Source organism: Egretta garzetta, unplaced genomic scaffold, assembly GCF_000687185.1.
Source record: "Egretta garzetta isolate BGI_Z169 unplaced genomic scaffold, ASM68718v1 scaffold708, whole genome shotgun sequence".
Lineage (NCBI taxonomy): Eukaryota > Metazoa > Chordata > Aves > Pelecaniformes > Ardeidae > Egretta > Egretta garzetta.
The window spans coordinates 1,057,588-1,068,632 of NW_009260485.1; the positions used below are offsets into that span (position 1 = coordinate 1,057,588).

Here is an 11,045-nt window from a genome sequence, read left to right on the forward strand (position 1 = left end):
GCATGATCACTGCAGCCCAGGCTGCCTCCGATCTTGACATCTCTGACGAGCTCGCTTGCATTGGTGACCACCAGGTCCAGTATCGCATCCCCTCGGGTAGGGGTGTCTATTACCTGGCTTAAGAAGTCTGATCAGCATCCAGGCATATGTTGAATGGTGGATGAACTTTCTTACTGGTGGCACAGAACTCATGAACTATATGTGATATATCCACAATAACCATAATTGTTCAACACTGAGTTCTATTTATTTTGACACTTAACAGGAATCCTGTCTGATATTATGTAAATCACATGTCATTTTCATGATATGGTAGCCTGCCCTTTTGATCTGGAGAAGAAAAGAGACTGAAGTCCTAGATGTTTTTTATCATACCTGCCCAGTATTAGTCTGTACTGCCTTTCCTGGTAAATACAGTGATTCACTATATTTATTATTCTTTTTTTCCTCAGCGTTCTCATGTTCCATAGAGACAGTATTTCCTCTAATATTTTAGCAGACCCTTTATTTTTGAACTTAGATGGTGATGTTTATATTACCATGGGAAAACAAAAATGGAAAACCAGGTGTCAGGTTCATGCTGTGGCTTATATGTTATATGCAACACTTATCCATATTAATCTGTTTAGGTTAATCTAAAAAAAGAAGTTACTTGGGTAGGGACTGGAGGCATAAAATATGGATAAACTATTCAAATGATCATTTCGGGTACTTTATCCTGGGAATTAGATTGGAAATCTTATACGAGTAGACTATCTTTAAGCTTAGCCTATGAAAATGTAATCATATTTGCTCACTCCAAGTTATTTTATTTTAATGCTTGTTCAGTTTAACTAGAAAGTTTTGAAGTCAGAGGCTAAGGGTTACTATATAGTCATATAACATCAAACATGTCCCATCCTGGATGAGTCATTTTGCATTTTGAGCGTATTAAGGGTGGGTAAGAATAAATGGTAAACATTTTTGTGTTCAAGCAACTTTTTGTACACTTCAGTGCCTATTTATGATAAGAAAGTCATCAACCTGACTTACAAATAAGGAAACCAAAATGTTAAATGGCTGGGATGGAGTTACAAAAAATATTTTTAAAGCTTGGAGAAGAATTTGACTTTTGGGCTCCTCCCACTGTCCTTGAATTACTTTGCAACATCTTTCTTCTATGCTCCCAAACCCTCAAATCGGTCATGAACACATGCACGCCTTACTTATTCCAGATTTGGATTCCCTTTGTGAAAGGAGGGAACCTCCACTGCTTCAGACAATTTATTTTCTTTAAGAAAATTAGTTCCAGTTGTGTGACAATAGAGAGGGAACACGAGAAACTTAGCATGTTCCCAAGGAGCTCCTGATACTGTTTTCAAAAACACATACTTACTGCTATTGACCGTGTGAATCCAATTACACCATGCTTTGTAGCACAGTACACAGGTTGGAATGCAGCAGGCATGAGTCCTTTAAAATAAAAAAGTAGCTGAATAAAGATGTTGGGTACTCCTATATATGATTACCGTAAACACACATATAGGTCTATAATGTAAAAAATAAGTGATGGATTTATAGAGATGCAACAAAATAGATTAGTAAAAATTTGCAAATTATATTTTGTAATCTGAGGTAGGCTGGGAAAAGTTATGAGAAGGATAAAAACTTGAAGAGGCAAAAGAAGAGTAATAAAAAAAAGCGTAACTTTTAAGACGAAAAGTTGTATCTATGAAGTATGACTTAAAATGGGGGAACCAGAAGAAAACACTCAAGGATGAGATTTTTGAGCCGCCCTCTATGAATCTGTGAAGTATTTAAAGTATGTAAAGTATTTTAGATAAATTTTAATTGCTGACACCCTAGCTGCTGATATGTAAACTGGACACCTGCAATTATTTACAGTGATTTCAGGGAGGAAGCATGGGAAAAGGTAAGGGAAATAACAAAATCCATTTTGACTACTGCAACTGATTTAATATTATCTTTGTAATATATCAAAACATAAATATAATGTCTGACTTAAATTCCTTGCTTGTGTTGCTTCTGTGGAATAGTAACAAAATTCAGCCTCAGATAAAACTTTTCCCCTAGCCCTAATGCAAGAGAGAAGAATGAGTGCTGCACAGCTGACTGAAGCGCAGTCAGCCAGTGCATCTGCCTGTGCAATATTGTTGCTGCTTATTTATTTGACAAGGTGGTTAGTACTATAACAAATACATACTCTTGGATCATGTTTTTTGCTCAAAGGAGCAACTATAAACAAAATAATTCAGTCTTGACACACCATCTGAGGTATTGTAAAATTTACTTACAAGACTACTCTGGTAGTATTTCTTAAGTAATTTTTTTTTTAAAGAGATTTAAATGAAGTAGGGAAGCTATTTTGCAATAAGCAAATGGAAAAAACACTAAGACGCGAATGCAGGAACTCAGTGCCAAGAGAGCAGAGGTAAGTGAGTAAATATTGTGAATGGAATGGTAAGATGAAGACCTCAGATAGTGAACAGAAAGAAATGAAAGCAGAGATGTGGATAGGAAAGATTTTTGAAGCATTTTCTAAATTGAAATAGATTGGCTGAAAAGGATTTTGTGGTATGGTACCTCCTACAGTGGGCCCTGTTCTGGAATGAAAAGCCAGGGTGAAGATTTTTAGAAGGGAACAGGAAAAAAAGAGGTAATAACCCTGGGTAATATCATTGCTGTCCTCTGTAAGGAAAATGAGAAGCAAAATGAAAAATGACTGCTAACATTGTGAACCTTTATGGGGGGAGTGGGAGAGCACAAAATCATTATTTATAGTAGAGAAAGAAGAGAGAATAGAGATTTTGGAGGAAAATTAAGAACTTAATTCTAGTAGGACTGAGTTTGATGGCAAAAAGCTAGTCAAGAAGAGATGACAGACTATGTGCATATATCCATTTCTGCCCGTTATGCCAAAAATTTCCACTATATGACAGCTGAATTGGACCACATGGATGCTGCAGTTCCACCTGAAAGCTAGGGTCTTGTGAATAGCAAACCACAGCCTGTCCTCAAGTTAGAAAATAAAATTTGTCTGTGTTCTTGAATGTGGTATTGTGAAACTGGATACTGATTTTGATGCGTTAGTGTTTGATTCTAATGGAAGTCATCCCATTTAATACCTCAGAGATGTTTTTTAATTTTTGATATTTCATATCTTTAATCAAGAAAGGGTGTGCCTTATCTCAGTGGAGAAGAAGAATGAGTGAGTGGCTGTGTGGTGCTTAGTTGCCGGCCGGGGTTAAACCACAACTACCCATCTTTAAGTATGGATTTGTCAGAAAAGTTATGTATGCCAGAGACTTGCACGGGGTCTTTGTTCGGGAACCCATTTTGTCTGAAGGAAAAAAAATCTTTCTAATATGGCACAAAGCTCTAATTACAACTGTGACAGCTTCAAGTTTTATCTTGGTTTAAATGTTACACTAGTGGTCCAGTGAAAGCAGCACTGTCATTAGCACTGTTCAGTGGTGGGAAATGAAGAACTTAACCTAGTGGCTGGTTGTTCTCTTAAACTTGTATTTATCTACTTAGCTTGGATTAATGTGTTATGCTTCTGATTGAGAACTTGCCTTATGAAAAACGTTTTTCGTGTTGTCTCCTCTGGGTTGTGATCACAACACAGGCTAAGTATTCATCTCTTTGGTGACTTTTGAACTCCTGAGTATTTTTCCATGTTTTAAAGAAAAAAACAATCCCATGAGGCTGCAGCTAACAGACATACAAATGACAAAGTCTACTGGGAAACACAGAGGAGAAATTTTAGGGTTTTTTAAAATATATAGTAAGACAAATTACTTGTTACTTGAGAGGAAAGAGAAACGAAGTCAAGAAATAAACAAAGGAAGGGCACAGCTTACAATAATGAAGTGGAATAAGGTTCAAAGACTTGAGAAGGGAGGAACAAATAACTTAATTTTTTTTTTTTTAATCAAAGCATTAAAATCAGTTCTTTCCTAACTGAAATTATTATTTTTGCTGAAATGGACAACTAAGAAGAAATGGGTTGACTCACTTTCGGCCAAAGTGGTGACAATGAAAACTAGTCCTAGCATCCCTCACCCAAAACAATGACAGTCCTGTCTCACTCTTGTTCCTGAGTTTGGTACCCAGACCCAAGGTGTGGGATTTCTAGCTCTGAGCCACTCACCTGCCCCGGGAAGTGCTGAGCCTCTGTCTGTTAACCTAGGGACTCTGCTAGCAAGTATGTTGGGATGAACCTCTCTGTGACATTGATCCTACTCTGCCTGAGTATTTATTCAACCAGTGAGCAAAGATAAGTGCACAGCATATTAGTCAAGGCATTCATTTTTTAGAAAATCTGGATTCTATTTGCTGCTCCCAAGAGCAATTTAATCGTCTTATGAAAGTGGAATGGCGGTGAGACAGACTGGAGAACATTATGCACAAAATAAGGGGGTGAGGAATAGATGATGGTGGAGCAGTGTACTCCTGCAAAGTGATACATGTGGTTTTCAGTCTCTCTTAGCAAGGGGAGGCAACTATGCCTGAATTTTCCTCTCTCTGGATGTTGCTGCATCACTGAACTCTTACATGAAAGGGGACAGGGAATTTCCTTCTCCCCTCAAGTGATCTTCATTGAGAACTAGTCACTGATTTGCAAATTAATTCATGATGACTGAAGGTGCCCTTTGGGTTACCAAAACCAATTCAGGCAGATCAGCAGTAATCCTGTGCAGCGGTGTTACCTGTGCTCTTTTTCAGTTTTCTCAGTTCCTGGCAGGCTGAGAAAGACAGGTCTTGCCCTTGGTTATACACTAGCCCTCTTGTTGCTTCAGTGTTGAGACCAGTCTACCATTTGAGATGTGGTGTCAGGCTTCTCATTACAACTGCTTATTCATCATGGTCAATAGTTTCAATATCCACATCTTAAGAAATCGGTATTGGAGGTCAAGATTGTATCAATAAGTTTGAATTGTATCAGTAAGCTTTGTTGAAACCAGTGTTTCCTTTCTGTCCACTGAAGAGGTTTGTTGAATACAGAATTAAGCATTTTTCCCCAGGTATGCTTTCCCACTGAACACATATTACCCTCAGAGATTTGAACAAGATTCTTTCTTTGAATAAAATTTATTAGCTTTCAGATGACCTTTCCATCCCCTATTTTCTCCATGGGTGCACTGTTAGGCAGCTTGAGACAAATGTAATTTCTGTTTGATAGTATCTTTAAGCTTCATTAATTCTTGGAACAGCGTACTTCATGTCTGGATGAGTGTGGCACAGAGAATACAAGAACCAAAGTCGGTTTTCTAACAGACTGGAGGCTTTGGGCTCATCAGAAAGCAGCGCTTCTACACTATGATTATGCAGTGATTAAGCTCTATTCTCAGTTATACTTTAGACAAATATATTCCCTATTAAAATACTTAAATATTTCATTAAAATATTTACATTTTCTCTCACTGATGTGATAAACTCAGTATTGTGTGGCATTCTAAAATTCTAAATTTTCATTGTTTATGAAAAAGATCTGTGAAAATGTTGAAAGGTAAATTTTGGCAAACCAGTGGAACCTATTTAAAAGCAAACCAAAAGTGTGCTTCTCTGTATGTTGGGAAATATTGCCAAAGTAATTTGTTTTCCTTTCTGTATTAGGCTTGTTTTATAAAGCATACTTATCAAAGCCTTCTATCAAAACACAGAATACTTTCAAATAAATAACATCACAAGATTTAGCCATATTTATTTAAATTAGACGTCTTTCCAAACCACATTACAGAAATCTCCTTTGTCGCCCTTAGGCAAAAGTCTGGATGAACAGTATGGAATATGCCTACAATGTTCTTTGAAGGCCAAAGCCTTTTTTGAAGAAGCGGATATGTAACAGGAGAAATGAGCCAGGAGTGTGGTGGTCCTACAGAGTGATGAGAGAACTGATTCTCTCATTCTTAAGAATAGGGAGAGGGTACAAGGTCACAGTCATTATGTCAGCTATACTGCTGAGATGTGTGTCAAAACAGAGACACAGAAATCCTAGCAAAAATTCTAAGCCACGTCATTTCTAGGAAATTTTTTAACAGTGAACTGAAGTCTCAAGGGAATAGTTTCTAAATTTTCTTACCTCATTCCTGTGGATTCTGCTCAGCAGCATCTTTTTTTTTTTTGCAAAGGAGAGGGAAGAGAAGCTCTTTCATGATGCTGAGCTGAAGGTCCCAGCTGTACAGCCATTTACACTTTTACTCCACCGTATCACTGTGATAAAGTCTTGCCTTTACTCAGTGATGTTAACCATATGATTAGCTTTGTTCTTGTAGTATATATAGGATCAGGTCCTAAAGAAGCCTGTTTGCTGTGAGGGATACTTTCAAGTATTTCTTTTGGCTGAAGCTTTCTATAGGGAGGCTGCTTGTGGAGCCTGAGTACTTGAAGTTGGGTGTAATTAAACCACTGATATGGCTGTGCAACAAAAAGGTATTCAGATACACTACACATTGAGCAACCTCTCATAGAAAGCTAACATGATTTGATGCTAAATATTTTACTAGTTTTTAAGCCCTCTTTGAATACTTTGATTTTTTTTTTTTCTAGTCTGCTAGAATCCAGGCAGATACAAATTCAGTTTTACAGAACAACTTCTTGAAAGTATGAAGGCCATTACAACAAAAGTGCATGCACACACATGAATTCCCTTTCCCCCTTTACTTAATAAAAGTGTATAGGTACTAGCCACCAAAAGGTAAGAGACAATGCTAAATTTAATTATGTAAATAATCTCAGGAGTTAAATTTAGTTTTGTATGGTTTTTCTGTTGCTTGTAACTATCCTGTTAAAGAAAATTAAAATTAATGTATGTAGCTTCCTACAAAAGAAATTTTAGAACATTTTACTCTCTGAATTTAAAATGGAGTTTATTTCAATGCAAAAACCTGGAACCATTGGCATTAGATTTTATGGGGGCAAGTTGGCAGTAAAACACATTTCCCATTATCTCAGTTGTTTAGCGGTATTACTTCCCCTTGATATGAATGCTCACATCCCATAAAATTAAGAAAGCTTTATAGCTTTAAGATGCAGTGGGTTAGGAGCTGGGTGCTTGCTGCATGTTCTCACATATTTCTTACACATCTCCCTTTCATATTTAGTTCTGTCTTATGGGGGCATTAAAGAAAGGAAGATTCAATACTGGAAAGAAAGGGTGGACACTCTGGCTTTCATCCAGCTGAATGAACACTTTAAGCATCCACTTCATAGGAAGCATTTAAGTAGTTCCGTGGATGTTTGGAAATATAAAACAGTAAGGCTTGATTCTGCCCCTAGTTCAAATAATTGGCAAAATTCCCATGGTGAAGAACTGGAAGCTAATTAGTGGGTAAAGTGAATATTATTGAGGGTTAAGTAAGCACTAAATATAACTCTTCTTGCTGCTTACCAAGTTGACACGAGAATATTTGCTGTCTGCAGAGCATGTCTGATAAAATCTTACAGAGAACTTGGACAAAGTCAAAACCACTCAAAAGTTTAATGATCAACAGAAGCTAGCTCTGAGAAATGAAAACACTGGAAGACAATGTTAAACAAGCCAATGTCAGTTTGCCTTTTATATATGGAATAAGTTGCAGGACTTAGACCTTCAGACTGAAGGAGAATCAGAGTTACAAAGCACAAACAGTAGTAAATAAATAAATGATAAAAATGAGTGTATGTCAGCTTTTCTCATGAGTTTTTCCTTATGACCTTGGAAACAATTGCTAAATACAAACTATGAAGGAGCAAACAAAACAAAGAACGCTTTGTTTTTGACAGGTTCCCACAATCATTATGGCATAATGTTAAAATAGTAAGTAAGTAAATAAATGCTAACTTTAATCAAACAATTAAAGTGGCACTTATACGCTCTCACCAAACCTAGAAAAGCCAAGCTGTTAGGTCTTGAAATCAAAATAATTTTGTGTTCATTTGAGACTAGTTAGAAGCAGAATCAAACTACTTGCTACCTCTGCTCTTTCTTAAGCATTGCGTGGACATCAGCACTTCTGTGAAAATGTTTAATCTTTTACTTGTGCTGGTGAACTCTTGTACTGCAACAGCAGTTTCCTTCGGGTTAATTTGGTCCCAATACAACGTCCTTTTCAGCCAATGGAGATAAACTTACTGGCATCAGTAGGGGATGTAAGTGCTACTGCAAGTGCTGACTTAAAGGGACACGGAGATTTTTAACAAAGGGTCCCTCACTCATATGAGGCACGTGCACGTGTTAAGTCAGGTCCTCAGGATCGAGGCATGTATGATGTCAATAGGGTGAGCTGGACTTCTCATCACAAAAGCCAGGGTTTACAGGAGAATTTAATAGTACACAGAACATTCACACCTATTTGGCACTAATCCCCATTCACACTCAGGAACTATGGCCACTGCTGTCTTCCTGGCTTTTCATTGTTAAAACACATAGGAATACCCTGGAATAAAATTACTGTCAGTTGGTATTCTGCATGGGTACCAAAGAAAGCACTGACAATCCAAGTGTAAGCCAGCTCACCTATTATTTTTCCTGGACAGTATGACAGTAGCAGGAGAGAACAAACTGTTCAAACAAACAAGACAGAATTCAAGTATTTCCCCACATATTTTTTGAGGACAGGTGTCAGGTGATATCATTCTCTATTTACCATTTCCCCTTCAGTTGTGCTTTTTTGCTATGAGCCCAGGCACTGCAAGATGTGTACCTACAGGAAAGGGAGAAGGATTCTGCCTCACAACTGAGCAGCAATAACCCTGACTGACTTAGAAGCCATGTAATACTATTTTTATGCCAATAAATTGAAATAGAGTGATAGCATAGATAAGTAATAAGCAAGGAATATGCTAGCTTAAGCTCAATGAAATATGTGTGTTAATTTTATGGCTTCTGAAGCAGAGGCAGATCACACCTGAGAGGACTTGGAGCATGGACAGACTTGGTGTGTGACAATCTTCATTAATAAAGTAGATATAGTCTAATCTTAAATATTCCTATAGCTGTGCTCCTATGGATTTGAATGGAGGACTGATTCTATGCTTTCTGTGAAAAACGATTGTCTGATTTTCCATATTTGATGCCTGATAAATGTTTTATAATATCAAAAATAATCAGATTTAAAGTAACCCTGAATTCAAATTAGGTCTATACATTAGGCTTTGTTTCTTACACACAGTGTAGTGTACATAATGTTTTAATTCAGCAGTGTTACTGAACAGTGTTGAATAAGCATAATGAATCAAGGCTAGTTAGGTTTTGCTCAATATGTGGCAGTACTGAAAGATAAAAAAATATTTACATCATGCTCAAGATTATTAAATACAAGACTGACAGGTTAGGAAAATTGCTGAATTTTTCATTGAACTGAGTTTAAAAAAGCAAATGAAAGTTGTGGTCCTGTGATATTACCTTGGTTGCTACGATGAAAACCAGGTCAAAATGGGAATAAACAGGGAAGAGCCATAAGAAAGAAGAAAAAGTGTGGCTAATCAGTATGATTATTTATTTTAGAAGCAAACCAGCAAGTAGAAAGTGTTTATGCAGAAAATATTCTTACCTGCCAAAGACGAGATATTAATAATTACTCCTCCATCGCCTCCATTTCCTTTTCTCATGTATTCTAGGCCGAGGTAGGTTCCTCTAATCACAGATGTCTGATATAGGAGGGAAAGGGATGATTATATTCAAAATATGTTTCTTTTCTGCTCCTAGAAACTGAATCTTGCTTTAGTCTTGGTACCTAGAACCTGTATTGCTTTACCAGTGATCTTATTGATACTTGGAAGATTATAATCACAGATGATGTTCAACAGTAATGCAACTCAATAACTTCAGAAGCACAACTGCAATGCATAGAAATAATAGCAGCTGAGAGTTTTGACCAGGGAAGGTCTACAGAATTATGAATCACGGAAAAGGAAATCTTCCCAAGTAGTATATGTGTATATATATATACATGCAGTATATACATCTGTATATGACTGAAACCTAATGGATAGTGGCTAGGTGTACTGGGAAGAAAAAAAAAAAAGCTTTTAAAATCAGGACATTAAGTATTTTTCTACCATTATCTAAATTCCCAAATCAAAATTGGAATGATTTAAAGACATGTATTACATTTCATTTTTATTAGCTGATAGTTTAGACATACATGTTATAAAAGATAAAGTAAAAGTCCTAATTCAAGTTTAGTTGCCCTTTCACTCTTACTGTTTTTAACAGGAATCAGATTTGGAAGACTGAATTTCCTGCTCTATTAATATTGCTTGTTCATTGCCCAAGTAACAAGAAGTTAAGCTGCCCATTGACAGAGATAAAACAATTTGAGATGTCATTACCAAGTTTGCTTTGAAATTTTGATAAAGAATCAGCTTTTTTCATTTTCTATAGTTGCAGCATTTTCTGTGATATTTTCAATATCAGTATATTTTCAGTATACCCATTTCCTGGAGTAATGTAAAAAAAAATCACCAAATATGAATAGTTCAAAATTAATTTTAAACTTTTCTTAAAAAAAAAATTCCCATAAAGAACTTTTTTGTTTTTCTCCAGAAAAGTTTTGTCTTAAGTGTCATACTGTTTAAAATGTTTTGATTAATGTCAAAAGAATGTTATTGATTAAATGTTCTTACAGAAACTTTCCAAAGAACTGTTTTCAGTGGATAATATAAAATGGTAACATTTGTAAAATATAAATATTAATTTTTAAAATAAAATGTAAAATTTGGTAAAGTACCAAACTAAATCTGATTTCTCTCGCAAGTCCTGGAAAGTTTCAGAGTCACTATAAATGTAGCCAAGATTATCACATGTAAATTTTGGAGGGTTTGTTGAAACCCAAGTTGTTTAATGCCCCGTAGCGTTGCTGTAAGGTATACTTATTCTGAACATAAACTCATTGGCAGCTCAACTGAAATTAGACTTGGACTTAAGGGTGGATGGCATTTTTAATATATACATATGATACATAGGCTGTACACAAGACATTTTAGAAAGGACGGGGTTAATGCTGTCTAGGGAGAGCAGGTGCAGGTCCTATCATGCCCTGGGGCAGTGGCTCAGCCTG

General features: G+C 36.4%; 1 protein-coding gene across 1 annotated transcript in view; it reads right to left on the reverse strand.

The window, feature by feature from the left end:
* HPGD (15-hydroxyprostaglandin dehydrogenase) overlaps positions 1 to 11,045 on the reverse strand; it is a gene marked incomplete at its 5' end in the record, with an annotated part of 35,707 nt that overhangs the window by 4,121 nt on the left and 20,541 nt on the right. The window contains 2 exons of the mRNA XM_009644205.1: positions 1,376 to 1,452; positions 9,537 to 9,633. Of these exons, the coding sequence (XP_009642500.1) occupies positions 1,376 to 1,452; positions 9,537 to 9,633 (174 nt within the window). The remainder of the gene's footprint in view (positions 1 to 1,375; positions 1,453 to 9,536; positions 9,634 to 11,045) is intronic.